This window comes from Myotis daubentonii, chromosome 6 (assembly GCF_963259705.1).
Source record: "Myotis daubentonii chromosome 6, mMyoDau2.1, whole genome shotgun sequence".
NCBI lineage: Eukaryota > Metazoa > Chordata > Mammalia > Chiroptera > Vespertilionidae > Myotis > Myotis daubentonii.
In genome coordinates, this window is record NC_081845.1 from 6995065 (window position 1) to 7020492 (window position 25428).

The window sequence follows — 25428 nt, forward strand, 5'->3', positions numbered from 1 at the left end:
ACTCGTCTCCTGATTTCTGAACAGGTTTTGCACTTGCTGTTCCTCTATACGGAATGCGTTCCCCAGATAGCTGCACATCTCACCCCTTCAACTATCATCCTCTCCGTTATAGCGCCTTCAACCGATAAAAATTGCATTAGCTCCACAACTAGACTGCCTATCTCCCCTTGATTTTTCTTCTTAAAACTTAGAAACATAGAAATACCATATAGTTTATCTCTCTTGTTCATGATCTATCTTTCCACTAGAACATGGGTGGGCAAACTTTTCCTATACTAAAGTAGTTGGGAGGGGAGGAGTCATATAAAATAGATAAAATTAAGTGAGCGGGGCTTTGTTTCAGTAAAACTTTATTTACAAGACTAGGCTGCTGACAAGATTTGGCCCAGGGACTATAGGTTATCAACTCCTATACTACAACGTGCACTGCATGAAATATTTTTGTCTGTCTGTCTTACTGCTATAATCCCTGTTCCTAAAATTATGCCTGGCACACAGCAGGAACTAAAATAGTTAGTAAATGAATACATGTTCTGGAGGAACATCCATCAAGTAAAAGGAGAAATTGACAAGAAAACTGAAAAAGTGTCTGAATATATGAGTTGGCCTGAGAACAAAAATATTCTTAAAATTAGCTATTATGCTACAAAGATGTGAAGCAATAACATATATAGCATATTTCAATTATTTTAAGAATTCTTACCGGTTATAATTGCTAAACATGTTTTAAAATAAAAAGACAAGGTTTTTGCCCTAACCAGTTTGGCTCAGTGGATAGAGCGTCGGCCTGCGGACTGAAGGGTCCCAGGTTTGATTCTGGTCAAGGGCATGTGCCTTGGTTGCGGGCACATCCTCAGTAGGAAGTGTGCAGGAGGCAGCTGATCAATATTTCTTTCTCATCGATGTTTCTAACTATCCCTCTCCCCTACTCTCTGTAAAAAATCAATAAAATATATTTTTAAAAAAAGACAGGTTTTTAAAAGAGCAAGTCAGAGTATCATTTGGTTAAAGCAAATGATCTCTGCCATAAAATGACAAAGTATGGGCACATAATCATTCTCAAATTACATGAATATGAACCATTCTCAACATGGATACTAATCAAAATTATCTAGGCAGTTTTTCAAAGAAGCTTATGTAATCTCCAGTTCTCATTTAAACTCAAGGAATTAAATATTTAGTTTTAAAAAAACTCCATATATACAATATATAACTCTTTGTCTTGAAGAGGAAAACTTTGTTAAAGACACTAAAAAATGCTACGTTTGTAGACTTTTAAAATACTCTCTTCTCTATACTCTGACACTTAACATTTAAGTGTGCTTTTTAAACATAAAACTATGTGCTTTTTAAACATAAAACTATCTTTAGGGTTCTTACCAGTATTTACAGTTTCCTGGTCAATCATGCCTCCTTCTGCAAAACCTTCCAAGTCGTCCACTTTAACTTTTTCCCATGGTATGTATGTTACTCCAAGGTCCACATCCCAGAATTGCTTGTATTCTGTTTTTACACCTTTGTTTAAAGCCCAAGCAATCTATCAGGAATTAGGAGAGGAAACAGAAAGCTTATCAATACTGTAAAAACAGGGCAAAACATTAAAAAACATGTAGACATTGTAAATACAAATAAAATTAGTTTTAAAAATCAGGTGGACAGGCACAGCATTACTACTCAAAGAACAGCAGCCATGAAAAGTTTTCATGTTCTGTTTTTGTTTGTAAAATAAAAACTGCATTAGATTGGGATTTTCTTTATGAAATTTATTTACACTTCTTACTTTAAGACAACACATTTCCAGGAACAATATCCAAATCTACTTTTCACCATAAAAAATGTCAAGCTACATTATCGATAATTAGAATAGTTATTATAATTTAAACAAAAACTTGGTACTCCAGAAAAGAGACCAGTGACACTGGAGTTTACAGGAAATACTCTGCCATAAAATGACAAAGCATGGGCACATTAACTCCATTGAAAGCAGTTACATTAACGTTTTTAATTCAGTTACAGAAACTGATGGAATAAATTATCTCCAAATCGAAGAAACTGGTTATACGAGGTAAAAATGGAAAAATGCATAATAATTACTCAGTTTAAAGATTAAAGGAAAATAAAAATAAAACCTTCATAAGGGCCTGGGTTGTATGAAATAGGTTAAAAAGGAGAAATTAATAATATAAATTGACTAAAGTTTTGGGTATTAATCTATATCTAATTCTGTACTCAATAATACTGAAATAATAAATTTCTGTTGCATTTTGCCCATTAAACATTTTTTAAAAATGAATTAAATACAGAAATATCCTAATAATCCAATCCCCCAATCTCACCTTAATGACCTTGGACCCAATTTTATATGATCCAGAACTAAGCTTCTGAAGAGCCCGAAACGCATCTTGTCGATGAACCATGCAGACATACGCACAGCCCCTGGGAGGAATCATCTATTAAAAAAAATGTTTCCTTTAGAAGGGATATAAGGAGGGCAATTCATTCTGGCATTTTATGGTTTTCATGAAAAAGAACATTAACTACTGATGAATACTGAATCATTTCCCTTTTCCTCCTCCAGCTATCTGTTTACTGCTTCAATTCATGTACAACTAATTACTTAGTTTAAAACAAAGAACAAAATCCAAAACCTACTTGGTCTCACCCTAAGCCATGATGGATGCGAAATCTTAAATAATCACATATCAATTAAAGTGTATCTAATACACAATAAAAACTATTTTAAAAAGTATACAAACATGCATACAATACAAGATAAAAGGAAAATAATATTGTATGGCCCACAAATTTGAAAGCATACAATTTATTCACATTATTATTTCAATTTTTCCAAATAATAGTGAGTGATGTGTGAAGAACTATTGTTTGGGGTATCTTAACCTTAATACAAAATCTATAAACTACAATAAGTGATAAAACTAAAGCTTTGGAATTTACACAACTTAATTTTGGCCACGTACTTCTGGAAGTGGGTTTTAAAATGAACAGGAAAATAGCCTCATTGTAAAGATCTGAGACTTTTATTTACAAAGCATTTAATTATTCAATAGACTGCCAGAGCATAAAATTATCCTTAATGTATCAATTCAGAAAAAACACAGAGCCTTTCACTTTCTTTTAAGAACTCAAAAGGTATTTTATCCCTTTATTATTACCCAATATCTCATAAACTCTATTTGTTAAAAATAAAAAGCTTTCCCTCAGTCTTGCTAACACTTCAAGCTACTGTCATTGTAATACCAAACCTTTCAAAAGTGAAGTCTACCTAACCCTTTACATACTTCTTCAAATCTTATGATACAGACCCAACTCCTTACCAACCAATTGAAAATATTTTTTTCAAGCTCTCAAATCACCTACTAAATGCTAAATCTAACAAACTTTTCTTGGTCCTCAAAGGTCTTCTAAATCTTACATCAATTTTTCAAATCCAGGATTTTATCACTAGTAAAATAGGCACAAAAAAATGTAGTGCCTATTCGTTTTAAGTACTATGCTTTTCCCCCCACATAAAGTATTTTATTATCTACTAGAGGCCCGGTGCAAAAAAATTTGTGCACTCGGGGGGAGGGGGGTCCCTCAGCCCAGCCTGTGCCCTCTCGCAGTCTGGGACCCCTTGGGGCATGTCCACCTGCTGGCTTAGGCCCGCTCCCTGAGGGGATTGGACCTAAGCTGGCAGTCAGACGTCCCTATGGCAGCCCAGGAGCCCTTGGGGGATGGCCACTTGCCAGCGGAGAACAGGCCTAAGCTGCAGTCGGACATCCTTAGCGCAGTCCTTCAGAAAGAAGAAACTACTCAAAGAAGATTGGGTGGGGCAAAACCACTGAAAGAATCCAGTTGAGGAGTTAAAGAGTTAAGCTCAAGTGACTGGAGATGCCCTGGCCACACAGGTTTTCTTGTTTAAGGTTGGCTTTGAGAGGAAAAGACAAAGAAGAGAAAGGGAGGGAAGAAGAGGCTAACAAAAGACTGGGGCCTCAAAATCCAGCTGTGTCTCCACACTACCTGTGTGCTCACGTGCAGGTGGATTACAATTCTGTGGACTCAGTTTCTTTTTTATAAAAAGGAATTAAACTAGATCACACTAGTTCCCACTAACTCAAAATTCAATGTTTTTAGGGATCAAGTGTTAGACTACTACAAAAAAATAATTTTTGTTAGAATTCCATTTTAAAAATTAATTAAGAAAGATGATAAACAGCAGACTGTATACAGAAATGATGAAAGTCGAACAATCCTTAAAAGATGTGTACGGACAGATGCACTTAGGCTAATTAGAAACCAAAGTGACTCTCCATAGGAGTGAAAACTCTATTCTTTTTTTAAACCTTAAACTATAATTTAAAATGTGATACTTACATTAATGGATTCAATTTGTCCAAACTCTTCAAACAGGTTGGTTAAATCCTGCTGTGTTGCCTTCTTATCCACCTGACCAACCCAGAGGGTAGTGCTGCACACTGTCAAGAAAAAAGAGGCAAATGACCTAAATCACATAGACAGTTCCTTTTTATAAGGAGCTGAGTAGCTCTACTAACAATAACATTAAAATTTAAGACAGCATATTTAAAATACATGTTTACTGACATTTTTATCTTTTCTATTTATAATCAACTAAAATCCTAGGTATCTATCCATTTGCATCTATGCCAAGCCAACCTCTATCATGTCACCTGTCCTCAAGCGTGGCTGCACACTTGAATCACTTTGGTTACCTGGATCCCACTGTAAAGATAATGAATAGTATGGAGTATGACACAGTGGAAATTGGGAGTTTTAAAATACTACGGGTAATTCTAATGTGCAAGAAAGTTTCAAAACACTTTTCATTGCAATCTTGTGTACCTTTCAAGTATTTTGTTTAAACGTGCATTTTTTTTTTTTTCCAGAGAGGAATAGAGAGAGAAAAATGGAGAGAAAGAATCATCTATCGACTGCCTCCTGCACACCTCCCACTGGGGCTAGAGGGCGCAACCTGGGCATGTGCCCTGACCAGGAATCGAACTGTTCACAGACTAACGCTCCTGGTTCATAGGTCGACGCTCAACCAGTGAGCCACACTGGCCAGACTAAAGTATTTTTCTGTGCTGGAAAGTTTAAATGGATGTTTGTCCCTAATTAACATTTAAATCTCAAAACTGTATCCTACCCTTAAGGAAATAATAATTTCCATGAAAATATGAAGAGCAAAAGACTGAATTAGAACTCCTGAACTGTTACAATAAAAGACTTGGAAGCCACTACCAACTAATAAACAAATGTTACACATGAGACATCTTGTCTACTTTTAGCTGTACTGTTCATGCCTCCATGAATATCTCCTTTTCCTGAACATCTTTTTCTTTACTTTAAAGCAAAAACGAGTCTCCTCCATTCCATGAGGAGGAGACACTTGATTCCCAGAATGCTACTGTGTGCTGATGTTTCATATCCTCTGGACTATTCATAAAAACTCGTGTGTTCTAAGGACGAATGGTAGGGGAAAACTACTGCCTGTGTTTAAAATGTGTTGGGACCACCTAAAATAAATATTGCTGCCACAGAGAGATTTGAGATTTAAAAAAAATGAGACATCCTTCTCACCATACTTTATGTGCTTACCCATGAAAAAAAAACAGCAATAGAAAATAAATTCCATAGTCAAAACTATGTAAATGGTGGTAGCAACATGACAAATTAGGCGAGGAACTACATGAAAGACACACCAGGTAAAAGCTATATCCCAAAATTGGAGATTCTGAATGCCTTAAATGTAATCATGGGAAGAGGCATGGTAGAGATTTTATGGTAACACTTTCGGCTCCCTTAGTGCCCCTTACCTTAAGAGATAAATAAAAACTTTCAGAGTGAGTTAGAGCGACATTAGATTAACACTGCCTCTCATAATCAGGTAAGATTCTAGCAAAATAGCCAAAGATTGCTGAAAGCGCCGGAACTTAGTAAGCAGGTGGCTACTGCCTTTAATTAGAAGCCTGAATTTCCAAGATGCTTCAGCAGTACTATAAGTTATACCAATTATTTATCTATTTCCAAGACAGAAAGAATATATTTGGAGACCTCTGGAAATCAGATCACCCGACTGATGTTCAGCTCTTTGCAAAGAAAGACAATTTGTTCAATTTTATGTAATTTGCCCATCTGCAGTCTGCTGGTTCACCTTAGAAGTTATATAACCCACTGCCGGGGTCAACCCCAGCGGGTCCAGGGGTCCCCAAAGGTGTGGACGGAGTCAGCGAAGAAGGAAGGACACGGAGACAGTGTTCAGTTGATCAGCAGCCTAGCCAGGATCTCTAGCCCGGATCTCCAGCCAAGTTCTGGTCTGGATCTCCAGAGACATTCTGCTTTGGATCTCCAGAGAAGTTCTGGTTAGGATCTCCAGCCAGGTTCTGTCCAGGTTCTCCAGCCATGTTCGGTCACCAGGTTCTAGTCAGGTTCTCTTGCCAGTTTCTATAGTCAGGTTCAGTCCAGGATCTTTTGCCATGTTCTCTCGCTAGGTTCTGTCTCTAGGTTCTGAGGCCAGTCCCTGTCCAGGGTCCTCCGGCATGCTCTCTCCAGCGAAGTTCTTCTGTCTCTAGAGAACGTTCTGTGTAGGTTCTGTGCCTAGGCTCTGTCTCTCTTGGTCCTGTCTTCCAAGCCCTGTGTTCTAAGTTCTGTGTTCTGAGTTCTGTCTCATGAGTTCTGTCTCTTGCTGTCTTGTTACATCTGTATTTATACCAGTTGATTAAATCCTATCAATCTCTATTACAAAGGTTAGGGCGTTTCTTATCTCCATTCCAGGGAGTAAAGATTATGTAGCTTAAGCATGATTGTTCATAGTTAAAGTGATTAATTACCCGCCTGGCACTTAGTTGAGGGGTTTTATTCCCTCCCTAACTTCAGGGGAAAATCCCTACCTGGGGATTCAACCTTTCTCGGAGAGGTGACCTTGGTTAAAACACAGTGCCAAGAAGGTGAGCAAACATATTAAGAACCGTATGCCATATATGCCAGGTCCCTTGAAACAGCAAGGATGGACCGGCTCCCGGCAACCCACTAAGAATCCTTTAGGCAGAATTTGGCACTAATTACAACTTACTTTCCTGTACCTCACATTCCTACTAGATGAACTCTCCTCTAGCCCTCTCTTAAAATAAACTCCCACTACTATCAAATTTGTTCTAATCATACATTGTAGATTAACATACAGAGGAGGCAAAATTTATACAATCGGAATGTCTCCAAGACTATTTCAGTAAGTTTATAATTAGCTTTAAAATTTACATGCTTCCTACAATAATTACTCCTACAGGCCTACCTGGTGGTTAACTGGGTAGAACATGAATGCAAAGAAGTCACGGTGTTCACGTAAAGACACTATGCCTGGTCCACTTTATATATCATTAGTCAAGTCTTATGTTCAGTAACTTGCATTAAAAAAAAAAAATTTAGGCCCAGCAGGTGTAGCTCAGGGGTTGAGTGTCAAGCTGTGAACCAGGAGGTCACAGTTCGATTCCCTCAGGGCACATGCCCAGGTTGTGGGCTCGATCCCCAGTAAGGGGCGTGCAGGAGGCAGCCAATTGATGATTCTTTCTCATCACTGATGTTTCTCTCTCCCACTCCCTTCCTCTCTCTGAAATCAATATAAACGTATTTTTAAAAAATTTTAACTCTCAAACAACCTTAGTATTTGAGTAGAAACTGTTCTTCCTTTCCCTTTTCTCTGCTATCACATTACAAAAGCCAAGGATAAAATTACTCATTTACCAAACCACTTTTCAAATTCTCAGTATTAAAGTAAGATTTAGAGGCTCTGTAGCAGATAACTATTTTCTTAGTATCTGTTGACACCAAAATTTGCAAAAGCATGTTGTCACTTACCACTTAATGTTTTAGACCGAATTGGAGGTAACCCCTTCTTCTGTCGTTCCTTCTCCCTTTCTCTAGCTCTTCTTTCACTGGAGTACGAACGTGATGATTTCCTCTTTCTTTCTCTTGAGCGCGAGCGTGATCGCTTTCTGTGCTTACGCTTTCGAGATCCAGACCGTGACCTAGACCTTCGTTTTCTTGGTGACCTAAAAAAATTCTTATTTTACTACTAATGACAATGTTATTCTTATATTAAATTTCTTACTTTGAAGAGAGAGAAAAAAAGGGTTGTTTTATATTTATCTACCTCTTTAAAAATATAACTATAATCAAGTATTAAATACGGATTTTCTCAAATACACGAGTCATAAATATTTGTTTTCAATAATTCTTACTGAGTCTGGGTTATGATCCACAACCATGAAAAACAGGAAAATGAGACCCCATAAGGGTCTCACTTTCTCTTAGTGTTCCAATTTATTTTTCCAAGAGTCACAAACAGGGACAGAAAACCCAATAAAATAAAAAGATCCTTTAGGTAATGTAGATGTTACATTCTTAAAATTACGAAACAAAGAATGTTTCCAACAGAGCATTAGGCCCTTATGTAATTCTGCTTACAAGCTTTCCACTTCTCCAACCTGCTTATTAAGGAGGAGCTACAAGACAAATAAGGAAGCCACTGTGCTACAACCAAATTATAACTAACATAACTTCTTTAAGCCAAATAATTCAGTGACATGAGGTGGGTTTAGAGAAAGCTGACTGGTCAGGCTCTCATTTAGAAGAGGTGAATACTCATAACATCTTGAAACAAACAAGAAATGACTGAAAAGGTGATCAAAGATACTGCTCCCTCCTCTAGTATTTACTTACTGTTCAGATTTTCAGGGTACTCATGTGCAGAAAATAGGGTAAAAAAATGTTAAAGACTAATGACTTTTCGTTTTAATGTAGTTCGTAGTAAAGCCAATGTATGCATGCTCCATAAAAATTTACCAGGTTAAGAAAAACCATCTAACTCAAAGTTGAATGAGCATGTACATTAATGTGCCTTAGCCATGTTGAAAGCTCACAAAAAAACATTTATAGGATATTTTATAATAGTTTGATATTCTGATTACTGTTTATAAAACTTTTGTAGTGTTATCTTTATGATCATTTTTGGTGGTATTATGAGATGAAATGGAATGTGAGAAATACGACAGAATTTCTAACACTTACTCCACAGCCTAACTTAACTGTTGTTCTGAGACATTAATATCCTAAAAGGTGGATGTCATCAAAATATTATCCTATATAATAACTTATTTATTAAAAGGCTAATATGCAAATTGTCCCCTTGTGAGTTCGATCGCTCGCTATGATGTGTGCTGACCACCAGGGGCAGGCAACGGTGGTGGCAGGGTGCTGAGGGAGTGAGGGTAGGAGGAGGCAGGGAGGCCAGGAGGCAGGGAACTTGATTAGCCCTGATCACTGGTTAGGCCTACAGACCCTACCCGTGCACAAATTTTGTGCACCAGGCCTCTAGTTAACTATAATCAGACACAATCCAAAAATCAAGGTCTCATGATATGGCTTCTTTCTGAGACAATGTAAGATATAATTCTAAGAAAAAAAATTTCCTTACATCTTGATGCAAAGAAACAAAGCCAACATTTTAAATGTTTACAAACAACTATTTTTAAATATCATGTAGAACCTTGAACGAGAGCGTGAATGTGTTCTTGATCTCGAGCGAACAGCCACTTTCTTTGCTTCTTGTTCAAAGATCTCCTCTTCCGCTCCATCTTGCCCTTCATCTATATCCATGTCCTTAATAGTCAAAGGAAGAGCAAACAAACAAAATGCCTAGTTTAGAATCAGTACATGTTGACATTTCTTCCTTACAAACTACTCATGATAGTAGCATTAATGTCTAATAGTAAAACAGAGTGCAGAGCTTAGGTAGGGAGAAAAAACCTTCAGGATATTACTGTTTTACATAAAATGGACAATAAAATATTCTACCTAAAATAAAAATTACAGTCTTTTATAATATTTTTCTCTAATTTATAAATTTATGACCCAAAAAAGCATTTACTTTTTACCTGTTGCTGAATATCTATGGAATCATCCAAATTTGCTTCAGGTTCAAGGAAATGCTGTTGACTGCTCCCTTGTGAGGGTGAGGCGGAATGCTCTGATCCAAATGTTCCTTCTTGACTATCCTGAGGGGTTGCCTATTGAGAATATATACAAATACACAAACATTGAGAAATAGTAAATATTATTACAAGTGAAAATTTAAACACACAAACATGACAATTTCTAAAATTTGAGCCCAGAGCATAAAGAAATTCTATGTTTAATCTTTTATGATCAATCTAAACTTACACTTTTGTGCAAATCCAAGTTTAATTAAAAGCAAAGCAGAACTTCATAAAAGAGGAGAAGACTACAATGTTAGAATAGAATGAGAAAATCAAGTGGGTCTTCAAGTGAATTTTTAATTGCGGAAAATATAAACTATCAAGAATTAATAAAGGGAGGATATCACGAATGATATGTAATGGTAACCTCCACGTGTGGTCAGGGCGACTATGTTTAGAGTGGCACTAGTAATCCTATTCTTTTCTCTAGGACACTATTAAAACTTTTAGACAGACATATTGAGCTTACTGGTAAATAACAACGCTTAGTTTTTTTTTCTTATTAACCCTATCTTAAATACAGTAGGGCAATTGAACTGGTAGAGCCAATTAAACAATTTATTTGATTTGCTACTCTGTTGCTATACCTTCCAATTCTAAATGTTTTTTAAACACTATCTACCTTATGCATTAGAAAGTCGTTTTTCTTCACCACTCCCTTTTCTTCACTCATTTTTTAACAATGACGCTTTTAAGAACATCTACTCCTTTCAAAAGGGTGTTATTACTGTATCTTCTAAAATTATGAATAACATAGAGCAATTAAGCCAGCCAAGACGGGAGAGACTGAGATTCTTTAGGATCACATGCTCAAGTTTATATTATTTTCACCTTTCACTCCAATAACCTGGTGTTAATTACAAGCTGGTCAAGAGTACTACACCTTGAATTTCCTGCTTCTCCTAAACCTTGTGAAATAAAACTGGAACTAAGGCAATTCCAAAGTGTCACGATAGATGAACAAATCTGTTTTTGGATAAACTGTTCCATCACGACAACCTTTGGTCTCTGTAACAGCACTGAAGTAACTATCCCTCTTCCCTATTTCCAGTCCTTCACTTGTACCTGTTACAGAAATCAGAATTCTGCCTGTGTCCCCACGATGTATGTGCTTCATCAGAGAAGAGGTTACTTGAGGACTTACTCTTCTGTTCACCTCTGTGTGTATTATTTGTCTAACAATGCTTATTTTAAATGTCTCTGAGGTTGTATTAAATTCATTTTCACCAAAAAGTTTTGAATACAGGCCGGCTGGTGTGGCTCAGCGGTTGAGCGTTGACCTATGAACCAGGAGGTTCAGGATTCGATTCCCAGTCAAGGGCACATGCCGGGTTGTGGGCTCCATCCCCAGTGTGGGGCATGCAGGAGGCAGCCGATTCATGATTCTCTCTCATCATGGATGTTTCTATCTCTCTCTCCCTCTCCCTTCCTTTCTGAAATTTAAAAAAAAAAAAAATGGTGACTATTATAAAGATTAGATATTTCATTTCACTGACCTTCAATTTTCTATGGTATAGAATGGGAGTCAAAAGACCTCTCTCATCAGCATTAAATGTAATCACCCTAATAAAGTTCTTGCCACATGGTAATGCTTAAGTAAAGGCAGCAATCTATTCTGTCATCAATGCCATCAACAACAGCAAAAGCATCATTACCTTACTTGAGAGGGAACTGAGTGGAGAGGAACTAAGTTGTGGTACTGAAAGCCCATCTCTGTCTTCTGTTCTCCATTTCTAGGATACTGAGATTAATTTCTACAATGGTCTCAATCCATTCATAAGTTGCTTGAGTACATTTTGATTACAGAAAAAACTGTTAAATCCTAAAAAGACTATTTTTCCTAATAAATAGTTGAAGAAAAATCACCATACTTAATAAGAAACATCAATTTATAGAATACAGACAGCAATAATTCTAAAGGCCACAAGATGGAGTTATAAACCTTTTGAGGCTGTTGCTGTTCCAGGAGTTGCTGCCTGAGATGTTCTAGGTTTTGTTGCTGTAGTTGCTCTGCTATCTGATGAAAAATGGAATTGTTCACTGATTCTGAAACGTGTGAACTAAAAGGAAAAACAAGTGGAAATATATTTTAAAACACAGTAAAGATAATATAAAAATAACGGAGTATTTAACCCTGACCCTCAATGCCAAGGAAATGAAACATACTCTACTACAATGTTTATTTTTGGAATATTAACAAAGAAAATGGAATACCTCAAAACATTACTATGTTAAAATAGAAATATACTCTTCAATAGTGTTTCAATATATGACATGTTAGAGACACTCTGATAAAGATCTGATATTACTATCTCATGCTATTAAATATGTTAGTACTTTTTTACAATAGAACATTTTAAGAAAAGCTCAATTAAACTTCTAAAATCAGTTTAAAAGTATTTAAACAGTCACTTTAACTTCTCTATGAAATAGTGGGAAAAATGTTCTATTAGTACATATGAAATCTATAATTATAATTGACAATAAAATTCATAAAATTAATCTGTTTTCTTTAAAAAAGCCCTCATGTTATTAGATATGCTAGCAGAAACAATGTTTAAATAGGAGGAAATAATTTAACTATACTCTGGGAAATTCACACCTGGAATTCTGGGTGCCACAAGGTAAAAGGAACAAAAAAGAGGGCATCCCAAAGGGGACAATCAGGATGGTGAGAAGTCTTGAAACAGTTAAAAAAAGAGTAAGCCTAAAGAGAAGAACGATACCTATTTTCAAAAATTGAAGGGCTATGTCTCAAATGATAGTGGAGCAAATCTTTCCTTGCTTCAGAAAGCAGAACGGGGATGAGTGTGTAGATGGCAAATCAAAAACAGGATTCAGTAACAAAAGAACATAAAATAATAATTACTTAACTTCTCATAATGGAAAGCATTACTACATTGGATAAATACCTTGCTGTCAAGATTATTAAAGATAGATGATTCTTATATTGTTCAAGCAACTGATCTACATAATTTCAGATGCTTCTTCTAACTTCACAACTCAATCTAAAACATTAGTTGTTAATTGTTTCAAGTAATCTTTTTATCAAAATAATATATTTGTGTTTTATATTATATAAATAATCTTTAAATACATTATCCCAATGTATAAAACTAATAAACCGTTTGAACAAGATTCCCAAAAGTTCTCCCCATTCATCAATCCCCTTCCATTCTCACACCTTCCACACCACACCCAATGTTGTTTTCATGAACCTTCACAAAATTTAGGGCTCTGCAGAACTGGTGGGGTGGGGAGGCTGAGCTAAATAAAAACCTATAATCATTTCTTTAAAAATAAAAAGAAGAAGATCCCACCCTAGCCAGCTTGGCTCAGTGGGAAGAGCAGCGGCTGAGGACTGAAGGGCCCTGGGTTCAATTCCAGTCAAGGGCATGTACCTCAGTTGCAGGCCTGATCAACGGGAATGGTCAGGGCATGCGGAAAGGGAACCAATCGATGTGTCTCTCTCACATCGATGTTTCTCCTCTGTCTCTCTCTCCTGTTCACTCTCTCTAAAATCAATGGCAAAATATCACCAGGTGAGGATTATCAACAACAACAACAAAAATCCCTACAACCCTAACCTCTACTGATTAGTCTGATACACTTCCAGGATTTGGTATACTTCCCAGAAGTGGCCCCTGGCACTAGAAGCAAGCTTCTTTCCTATTATTTCAAACTAGGGGCCTGGTGCACGAAATTCGTGCACTGGGTGTGTTGGGGGGGGGGGGGGCGGGGAGTGTCCCTCAGCCCAGCCTGCCCCCTCTCACATACTGGGAGCCCTCAGGCATTGACCCCCATCACCCTCCGATCGCCTGATCAGCCCCTTGCCCAGGCCTGACGCCTCCGCCAGAGGTGTCAGGCTTGGACAGGGGACCCCCATCTCCCCCTGATCACTGGCTCTGGCCCCCGCCCAGGCCTGAGGCCTCTGGCCCAGGAATCATGCCTGGGCAGGGGACCCCCATCTCCCTCTGATCACTTGCTCCACCCCCCGCCCAAGCCTGACACCTCTGACCCAGGCTTCAGGCCTGGGCAAGGGGACCATCATATCCCCCCAATCCCCGGCTCCGCCCCCCACCCAGGCCTGATGCCTCGGCCAGAGGAGTTGACCCTCATCACCCTCCGATCACCAATCACCAGATCGGCCCCTTGACCAGGCCTGAGGCCTCCGGCAGAGGTGTCAGGCCTGGGCAGGGGACCCCCAGCTCCCCGTGGTTGCAGGCTCCGCCCCTGCCCAGGCCTAACACCTCTGGCCTAGGCGTCCGGCCCGGGCAGCGGGGACCCGCAGCTGCAGCGGCCCCGCGATCGTGGGCTTCGCTTTAGGCCCAGGCAAGGGACCCCTAGCTCCCGGGACTGCCAGCTTCGACCGTGCCCAGCTCCCATCGCTGGCTCCACCCCTATTTCCTGCTATCACTGGCCAGGGCGGCAAAGGCGCCTGATTCTCCGATCATGGCTGGGGGGCAGAGCAAAGGCAGCCCCAGGGCCGCCTTTGCCCTGCCCCCCAGCTCTTAGCTCCCCCCTGGGTTTCTGATCACTGTCAGTGGCAGGGGGCTTCTTCCTGCTTTCCCTTTCGCCTCCCTGCATTGTGCCTACATATGCAAATTAACCGCCATCTTGTTGGCAGTTAACTGCCAATCTTAGTTGGCAGTTCATTTGCATATAGCCCTGATTAGCCAATGAAAAGGGTATCGTCGTACGCCAATTACCATTTTTCTCTTTTATTAGATAGGATATTCTTACAAGTGAGATAAATAAAGCCTAATATAGATACAGAAAATATCACAAATAGATTTATCAACATTTATCAACATTCCCATAAAGACTTTTCATATAGCCAACTATCTGCAAAGATCTGAGAGTCAAAATAATATAGTGAGGCAATGAGAAAACCATCCTACCATCATTTTGTAATGTTAGAACAAAACAGCCTAACTTATTCAAAGGATATCTAGTAGTTCAGAATGCAGCATTCCATCCAATGTTTATTAAAAAAACCCATCAAACATTTATGGTTATAAAGAAAAACATAATGATGCTTACAGTTGAGAAGTTGGAATTTCTTTTTTCGGTTCTTCACTATGCTCAGAATCTTCTCCAAAATCAAACCTATCCATCAACTTCTGGGGGAGGGGAGTGTAGGAGGGGAGGAAGAGAAAGAGAGAGATTAAGAAGTGCTTCTCACAAATATGTTACAAATGCTGTTTTATTTAAAGGTCAATACATCCCACTAATTTATCTGTATTACTCAATAGTTAATATGAAAATGTTTCATATAATCCTTTCATGCTATAATATACTAAAACATTTTATTTGAGTGGATCTTTTGAAAAAATTAGAATCAAAATAAAGTGGCTTGCCAATGGTAATAAAGCTTGATAAAAATATCTAGAACTATAATCAATGATCTATTCCTAGTACAGTTTTCTTAAAATGCTCCACTATTTTCTAAATGATCAATTTGAAGAATTTTATGTGGTCTAGCTATTTAGAGTCAGGCTAAATTACACTTAGAAGCTGCTGGCTGAAAAAATCTAGTAACTCAATAAATCATTTTCTATGGAAAATAATAATAGCAAAAATAAATTATGGGTAACACTTCCAAGGTATTTTAATATTCCCATAATTAACAAGAATAATGAACATATCACACAATAAGCTATACGTGAAAAGTTTTCAACTTAAAAAACATGATAGTTAGACCTCAATTTATCAAAATATTATAGAATAATGACAACTTGTAGAAAAGTTGTTCTTTGAACTTACAAAATGAACAGCTTTAATTTTAGCAGGTTAAAATTATAGAACACCATAATTAATACATTTGTAACATCCAAAAAAGAAATTTAGAAATTCAGAAAATAATTATTTGCCTTAATGGTGAATTCACAATTTTACTGACCTAAAAATCGTTTATCTTTATGCAAAGGAAAATATTGTAAATGTTTCAAAAAGAATTATAGAAGTACTTAATTTAAGAAATTTGAGCCTTTTGTAAAACTGGTAACATCTTGTACAGTAGATATTGAAATAATTCTATGATAAAACTCATTTACCTACATGATAGTATATAAAATCCCGTAATTCACAAAGAACAGACTTGATAACTTAATTTCTACCTTGTTAAAAGACACTCCCTGTTCTAAGGGATTGAGCGTATTGGCTGCTGCAGCTGCAGCTGTAAGCTGTGCGGTCAGAGCCTGCAACTGAACAACAAGACCAGCATCCAGGGCCTGCAGAATGGAAGGCTGGGGCTTCTGCTGTTGTATCTGTAAAGTTTGTATTAACTGCTGAAACTGGAAGGGAAAAAACGGGAAAATTAATATAGACAGGTTGTGGGTTTTATCAGAATGCCCATCTAAAGCTTTTAGTCAATAGAATTCGTTCTAGTTTTTGGAGATGAAGAAAAAAATGTAAACTAACACAAAACAAGAGTTAATTTTTTAAAAAAATAAATTTTGTGTGCCCTATATAGAACATTCCTCAATAAATTTGTCTTGCTTCTGCAAAGTCAGAAAACAAAAAAGTGTTCGTTCAATGATAACCAGATAAAGAACTCATCACAAGCACACTCATTTCTTTTCACTAAGCTTTTCATCTCTTCTTCAATTAACTTAATCTCTGTAAAAGGACAAGCACTGACTACAACTGCTTTTACTATCTTTCAGATCTGACATCTGATAGCATGTTTCCTCAAAGCAGGAAAGCAAAGAAATCTCTCCCTTGAAGCAGAGTCCAAAACTAAGGAAAATAAAGGTGAACAGTGCAACAAGAGCTGAAAGTAACCGTTCTTCCCCCTTCTTCTCATCCACCCTCTTAGCGGGAGGAAGTACAAACACTACTCAAGATGACAGTAAAATAATTTCATGCCTATCTAAAATAGCAACATTAAGAAACAAAGGAGTCATTAAGCTATCAAATAAACATTTACTACAGACTGCTAATATAATACCAAAAAAAAAATACTTTAAAAATATATGATGGTTGAATTACCGCACTGAGGAAGCTACAGAACAGACAGAATGAAGGGAGGAAGAAATGGAGAGAGAGAAAGGAATAATGGGAACTGGGGAGGGAAGGAGGAAGGGAGGCCATATCTTTCCTTTACACATTTTAACTGGCCCTTTTGGCACCCCATTTGTCCCCAATAGCACTGTTATATTTTCAGTCACCCAGGGATAAACCAGTGCAGGATCCTACTTTCCTCTACTCTGCACTTGATATTCTATCAATTACTGTGTCTTCTTGACTCTATGTATTATTTCTCCTGGAAAATCCCATCTCCTGCTAGAAGTATTTATTTTCATAAGTATTTTTAAAAATGGAAACATTTACTTTATGAATGATTTTCAAAATATCAGTATCACAAAATAAAATTAATAATCCAATAATTTTATGTATTATCAATTCAGTTTCCTAACTGTGCCAAAAATGTAGAAATTGGGTCTGATATATGAATAAAATTGAATTGGTTTTTATATTGTCCCTTTTTTTTGAGATTGTCCTTTTTTAAAGTCCCTACTACTTTTCACATAGTCATTATTCCCTTATATTATCATTGTTACCAAAACAAAGATACTCCTCTCCAGACCTTCTCTCCTCTCTCACCCGTTAAAGTACAGTTCAGATCATGTGACTTCAACATAAAAATATCTAGCAATTCACCACTGCTTTTTATCAATCCTTAATTTCTCAGCTCACCATTTATGTATAGTAAAACCCAGGCCCCACGCTTTAATCTACCATTTCAACTTTTTCACTGATAACTTACAAGTATAGGCACAGGCCACCTTACCTTCCAGACAACTCAACTCTGAGATATTTTGTATATCCAATATACATTATTCATTCCTTCTACAAAAAAGTGTTAAATGTAGTTTGTAGTTTCTAGAACCTAGAAACTACAGATACAGCAGTGAACAGAACAAAAACCCTTGCCCTTGTATAGCATACATTCCAGTAGGAAAAAACAGAATAAACAAAGTAAGTAACTTATACACTGTAACAAGATAGTAAGTGCTAAGAAAACACACACACACATTCTAGACCAGCGGTTCTCAATCTGTGGGTCGCGACCCCTTTGGGGGTTGAACGACCCTTTCACAGGGGTCGCCTAAGACCATTGGAAAACATATCTATAATTACATATTGTTTTTGTGATTAATCACTATGCTTTAATTATGTTCAATTTGTAACAATGAAATTGGGGGTCACCGCAACATGAGGAACTGTATTAAAGGGTTGCGGCATTTGGAAGGTTGAGAACCACTGTTCTAGATGGTGCATTATGAAACAATCCATTAGGAAAATAATGAGTTCTATATCATTGTCAATATAAAAAAGTTTCTCACCTGCTGGCCTTGAGGACTTTGTAAGATCTGAGCTACAGCTGTAAGTGTATCTGTATTTGCTATCTGGGATACCCATGGATCAGGTAAACCTTGGACCACATTGGCTGGAGTAACAGGTGTCACAGGAGTTCCTTTAAAAAGAGACATCACACCCACCCCAATAAATTTCTAAGTAAATAAATAAAGCTTGAAAAGGTAGAGAAATTTGCTCTGTCACTTTCATAAAACACATACAAATTTATATAAATGTTTCATTTTATTGTCTCCATTTTGAAAAATCATTACAGAATTAGATAGGTTAAAATACCCAAAGGATGGTCCATTCTTGTCTACAATGAACTACTTTAAATTACTACTATAGCCGAAACCAGTTTGGCTCAGTGGATAGAGCGTTGGCCTGCGGACTGAAAGGTCCCAGGTTCGATTCCGGTCAAGGGCATGTACCTGGGTTGCAGGCATATCCCCAGTGGGAGATGTGCAGGAGGCAGCTGATCGATGTTTCTCTCTCATCGATGTTTCTAACTCTCTATCTCTCTCCCTTCCTCTCTGTAGAAAATCAATAAAATATATTAAAAAAAAATTTTTTTTTAAAATTACTACTATGATACTTAGCCGTCATTAAACATCTTACTACAGATGAAAATCAATTACATAAAAAATTAACCAAAATACAATCTTCAATGAAAAGTTATAAACTAGTATATATAAAGCTATTTTTGTTCAATAATGCACACACACACACCAAAACTAAATATATACCAAAATGTTAACAAATGTAATTCTTGGATAGGATAAAATATGTCAATTAAAACTCAAGAACTGATTTTGAGATTATTAAAGCATTATTGGCTCCATCAAATTTTTTCATGGTTTCTTATAATACTATGTTTCTCTAGTATACTGTGAAATATTACCAAGTTGATTTGCATAGAAGTTTAAAAGATTACAGGCAGTTAAATCAGGAAAAACCAAACTGACACACCAATTTCCCAAAGGCTTTTTATGTTTATGTATCTAAGGACTAAAAATATTCAGCTCCCTAATTTTTAGAAATGAATTACACACAAATGTAATTTCTGAATTTATTTTTCCTTCAAATTACTTTTCAATTACCTAGTCTAGTCAAATTCTCCTGCACTGCGGAATCATTATTTTACATATGAATAATCACCTGAGAAGTATGGGCACAATATTTGGAGAATAAGTCTGTATCAAAGCAACATACCTGGGGTATTGCTCATAGCAGCAGTAGTACTGGCCAGGACAGGTGTGACGACTGGAGGAGGAATTCCTGCTGCCATATCCAAAAGAGGCTGAATAATCTCACTCTTAAATACATTGTTCTTCTGCCATAAATTCAATACTCTCACTATTTTACTCTAGAAGAAAAAAGAAAAATGACACTGATTTTTTTGCTTTTAAACCTTAGCACATACTATTTGGCCGGGGGGGGGGGGGGGGGGAATGGATTAAAATAATTTCTACAGAACTTTCCAGCCCTGAAATTGTTTCTATAATTTTGCATTCAGTAACCTTAACTGACTTGGGAAAAAACCACACAGATTCATTCTGACAGATACACAAGTTAAGCTAAAGCTACGCTTAGCAGAAGGCGGGAAGGTTTCAGCTGCCATGTGAAGTCTAATGAGATCACGGTTATGGTTGGCTGGAGAAATGTCAAGCTGCTGCGGCAGGTCAGGATTCACGTCAGTACTAAAGTCATATTTGTAGTTGATTTTAACTTTACCTTTTAAACAAGTAACACCAAGACAAAGTCCTTATCATATGTGACTTTATAAAAAATTTTATTTTAAAACTTTCTAAGGACTGGGGAGGTTACTTCCTCAAATAAGAATTTAATCAAATTTACACTCTTTCACAACTGTTCAGCATACAAAAGTTCTTTAAATAGCACTAAGTATTAGTTATTATTGGAACATTACTTACTCAATTAGGAAAATAACTTAAATAACAGGCTGAGCTTAAATATTAAAGAGACTTCTACATTAATGTATATATTTTGTAATAGTAAAAGCAGCAATTTTAAAAATGAAGATCTGGTTCATTTTTAAATCCCTTATAATATTATACTGATGATTTTCAAAGTATGTCCAATCTAGATTAATATGCAAACTTTTGTATTTCAAATGAAGCATAAAAAATTACACAAAGAATGCTTCATACCTTCTGATTTGACTATCCTTTCTTTGACGTGAACACTTAAAATGTACCTTACAGTTTTTTGCTTTATAGAAAGAAATCTTCTAGTTCCCAAGACAATGGCTAATTCAAAATTAGCCAGTCTCTGACAAGTTTCATGTATGTATCTACCTACATGCAAATAGTGCCTCAAAACTATGATTGAGATTATAGTGCCAATGTCATCTTTCCTACTAGGGTTAAAAAATAAACAAATAACTCTGAACCTTAAACTCTATTATAACTGAGAAAATTATCATGAAGATTACAAACTCAACACTAATTTGTTGTTCATAGTAACTGATAGAAATCCAAATCCAAATTAGTGATATTTCTAAGTGTTTAACCTCAAAAAATGTACACATAAAATTTTAAATTAGTTATTTTAGATGGGATTCTAAGGTGTCTATTTTAAGAATCACTTATGAGAGGTCACTTAAAATTGGAAACATTCTTTTTGTCTGCAAAGAATTATCAAAGTACCAAAGTAAATGTAAAAGAAAGTTCTGTTTCTCAAGCAAGCATATTTAAGAATTGTTTACAAAAATTGATACAATAGCTCCATATATATACATTATAACATTTTTTTCTTGATTAAAGACTGTAATTATTAAAAATAAAAACTACCTAAGTTTTGTGGCTCTTCTTTAAAGCAACCATTCTTCTTCATCTATTCTTATCTTTTCCTACATAATCAATATCGCAATCAATCTGGTCAGAAGAGCACAATAAATTTCCAAATCAACACACAAAATAGGTAAACTTTTAGCATCTTTGCACATGTATGAAGATAAACAACCCCTTGTTATTCTCCCTTAGGCTGTAAGGCCTTTTTTGTGTGGTACAGAATATTTACTCATTCAGACCTAGCAGGCCTAGTAGTATGGTTTCCAGCACCAATAAAACTCTACCATTACAAAAGAATTTTGAGATGCAGGTTAGTTATTTTCTATTAGTTGCTTCGCAAATCTGTTTTTCACAGACACTAAATAGGTAAATGAAGTCAAACAACCGAAATTCTGAATTGGTCATGAAGGTGAATAAATAAAATTTTAGTATAATCCCAAAGGCTCACGATAGCAAGTTTCCTTAGCATCAATTGTTTCAATAAATTAAAAAGTAGCAAAATCAACCTACATCTTTCCACTCTGTTTAAAAAGATTCTAAGAACAAAAAGGAACATAGGAAGTATAACTAAATATTCAAATTCAGAATAACTGAAGAGTAAAAGATAACATAAAATCATAAATTAAGATAATCTAACGAGTCTCATTAAGCCCCAAAAGGTAATGTTATCTGTCCACTTTAAAAAAAGAAGAAAAAGTGTACCTTGTCATCCCCAGGGCAACGATATAAATTCTGGAAAGTGCTAATGATGTTATTACTAAATCTGGGTGCAAACACATCCTTTTCTTGACCAAACTGATGTCGAGATTGTCGTACAATGGAGTCAATAACATAAAGTCCAGGTACCTTGTATTCTGGTTTACACTGATTAAAAAAAAGAAGAGTTGAAAGGTAAGGAAATGAGAAGGTAAAATTCCTGGCAGACAAAAATCATCTTAAGCACTGTTCATTTTAAGGTTCTGCATATTCAGACATTGACTATTCCCCATTCCATCTGTCTGGAATGGCACTTTAAAGAATCTACTTGGGCTACTCTACACACTCATTTCAATTGTCAATCACCTAAGTTCCAATGTAGGACTGCACAAGTATCCTGAATAACAAAAAAACAAAAAAAAGAATAATTAAAAAAAATTATAATTAAAAATGACGGGCAATGATTTTGCAAAGCCCCATGGAAGGAAGCAGCAAATCCAGGAAGGAAGAGCTCTGAAAAAGCATTGCCAAGGTGCATCAGCTTTCATGTGAAACAGGTAACAATAGGGTTTCTGTACTAATGTAGGAACAAATACCAAATGGCAAATTATAGCGTTCTAAATGTACTGAGCCTGAAGTTTCAAAACTTTTCTCAAATACCACACCTGTAAAAAGTTAAGACACTCCCATTCTGATTCCAAGAATTTGTTCTACAAAAACATTTTTTGGCTATTCCAAGGATGTTCCTCAACCTTCCTGTCCATTACCCAAACTGAAGAACATAAAGTCTCCTCCTTTCTTGCCACAAGCTTTTCTAGCCTATTTAGTTAGGTGAGCACAATTCAGAATCCTTTTACTAACAAGTTCACTGCTTTTAGTTTGTCCTCATATCCAAAAGCATAACAAAACCTGTTTCCCAAACATATTGTTGATTAAAATGAAATCATGGCTGCAAAAAGCAGGTTCAACTTTTGGATCTAATTAAGTAATTTCCTAGAAATCATAAACAGCACCAAATCAAAATTATGTTCTTGGAAACTCAAGTACCAGTGAGAATACACCCCCAACACAAAAACACACATTTCTATTAGGACTTTTAACTGATAAATGAGTGATTTCACTCTGAAAAAAACCAAGACGATGTATTTCATATGTTCCTTCAAATTCTTTTTAAGAACCTTTTCCTTAAGGTATTTATTAAGTCAAGAAAATGAAGAGACCTTTAGCACCAATTCACAAGCACTGATTCCAATTCTTGATCAGGGCACATACCCAGTTCAGGCTTGATCCCCAATAGGGGGCGGCGTGCAGGAGGCAGCCAATTGATGATTCTCTTTCATCACTGGTGCTTCTATCTCTCTCTCCCTTTCCCTTCCTCTCTCTGAAATCAATGAAAAACAAACAAACAAAAAAACACACACATTTAAATTTCCCCCCAGACATTGACTAGGGAATGTCATTCCTCTTTGGCATTCTCTCTAAGGAAGACTTTAAGACTCAAAAGGAAGCTGTATGGGCTATAACCAACTGCACAAGTGGTGAAACAGTTGAACAGATTGTATACCTTGTTCATTGTGGTGGGAAATTTAGCATAATGACTGAAGAATGTGGCAGTGTGGACAAAACCGAAACTCTACAAAATCCTATATAATAAGACCCTAACATGCAAATCGACCACACAGACAAAAGACCAGTGGAACGACCGGTCACTATGATGTGCACTGACCACCAGGGGACATACACTCAGCGCAGGAGCTGCCGCCTGGTGGTCAATACACTCCCATAGGGGGAGCGCTGCTCAGCCAAAAGCTGGCGAGCACAGGGCGGTGGCGGAGCCTCTCCCGCCTCTGCTGCAGGTGGGCAGTAAGGAGTGAGGGTCCCAGACTGTGAGAAGGTGCAGGCCAGGCTGAGGGAGCCCCTCACTCCCATGCACAAATTACAAATTTTGTGCACCAGGCCTCTAGTTTCATTAATAAAGCTCTATAAAGCTTCATTAATAATCATTATACTTGACTGAGAAGTGTTTCTCCTTTGAAGAAGAGGAATGATCAAAATGGGCCAAAAACTAACTCTGAAGACTGCACATTACAAGTTCAGGGTAGCCCTCCTGGGACCTTTAACTTTTAGATTGTACAACTGAGGCAAAAGTTGTTAGCTGTGTACTTTTGATAGTTATAATTAACCTAGTTATTAATAAAAGGAAAGGAACAAAGGGAAGGCCAAATATTATAGGCATGTCACTTGGGCAGCTTCACCAGGAAACTAAAGCTTTACACTCCCCAGGGACCCACTGGTCTGTGCCCCACAGATGGCTGGGGGAAGGGACTGGATGCAGAGAGAATAGCTTCATACCCAGTAAAGTTGGGATGACATTGAAGGTACCTGCCTATCAGTGACACCTGGGAATAAGTCATTAGCCAGAAGGGTGTGGCTACTGTAAAGGAGCAAAATTTGGGATATTTAATTCCCTAAACAAAGGACTACACTCTCTTTTTGCTCTTGGCTCTCTTGGGACTCTTGTTGCATGAGGGGCTCGAGTTCTCTTGGTTCCCCTGCTTTTGCCCACACACAATGGACTAATGGGCAACTAGCCTGAGGCTAAACTGGACCTGGCTGCAACATGGAACGCAAACTCTGGACACTGGCTTTGCTTCTAGCTCTGCTGAAGCCCCAGCTGCACTTCTATAACTGCACGAGGGAAAACGGGACTTTGAAAACCCAGGGATGTAATTCCACACAAATAAAAATCATTCATTCTCTAGGGTGAGTCTCAGAAAATTCTTTTTCTAGATGTCAGAATGACTCCACCCCCAGCATGCAGTGTGGAAAAGGAAACCCTAATTTCCCCGATAACACTTTGTTTGGTTTAAGTTTGTCTTACAGTTTCTCTAAGAACTCTTTAAATGTGGATGTGGTTTGTTACTGTAGCACTTTTTAAAACAAAAACTATACTCGAACAGTTCCAAATTATATATACTATACAAAGCTTCTCCTCCAATAGGTTTCTTATTTATGTGGTATTTCATATATTGCAGTGTCCTACAAATGAAGATTAAATTCCACCCATTTTCTTCACTTCAAAAAAAATGTTCCCTCAGCTACTGACTTGCTTTTTCAGATTGACTCTACAATTATCACACAATAAAAATAACTGTGCTCACCCAAGGAGTACCTAAGATTCTGAAATAACTAATTAAAAGTGCCCTTGCCCCAAATCAGATCAGTCAAAAAACATTAATGCATAAATTCATATTTATCCTTTAGCCCCTACTACTCAAACTGTGGTTTAGGAACTAAAAGCAAAGGCATCATCTCAAAACAGAAATGCAATCTGAGCCCCTCCCACATTAGTGAATCAGAGTCCGCATTTTAACAAGATCCCTAGGCACTGCTCTAGACATTCAAACCTTTTCAGAAAGACTTTTAAAGGCTTTAGAATTTCCAACTACCAATGTTTTGGGGCTCCTGGGCTGCCAGAGAGATGTCTGACTGCCAGCTTAGGC

General features: G+C 37.1%; 1 protein-coding gene across 12 annotated transcripts in view; it reads right to left on the reverse strand.

The window, feature by feature from the left end:
• SCAF8 (SR-related CTD associated factor 8) overlaps positions 1-25428 on the reverse strand; it is an 85283-nt gene that overhangs the window by 26514 nt on the left and 33341 nt on the right. For 7 of the 12 annotated variants that reach the window (XM_059699977.1, XM_059699978.1, XM_059699976.1 and 4 more), the window contains 13 exons: positions 21932-22093; positions 19629-19782; positions 18404-18534; positions 16172-16348; positions 15096-15175; positions 12779-12832; positions 11995-12112; positions 9951-10082; positions 9563-9675; positions 7873-8066; positions 4375-4475; positions 2337-2450; positions 1381-1537 (listed from right to left, as the gene is read on the reverse strand). In XM_059699977.1, the coding sequence (XP_059555960.1) occupies positions 1381-1537; positions 2337-2450; positions 4375-4475; positions 7873-8066; positions 9563-9675; positions 9951-10082; positions 11995-12112; positions 12779-12832; positions 15096-15175; positions 16172-16348; positions 18404-18534; positions 19629-19782; positions 21932-22093 (1687 nt within the window). The remainder of the gene's footprint in view (positions 1-1380; positions 1538-2336; positions 2451-4374; positions 4476-7872; positions 8067-9562; positions 9676-9950; positions 10083-11994; positions 12113-12778; positions 12833-15095; positions 15176-16171; positions 16349-18403; positions 18535-19628; positions 19783-21931; positions 22094-25428) is intronic. The other 5 variants (XM_059699986.1, XM_059699987.1, XM_059699979.1 and 2 more) reach the window with 4 other exon arrangements.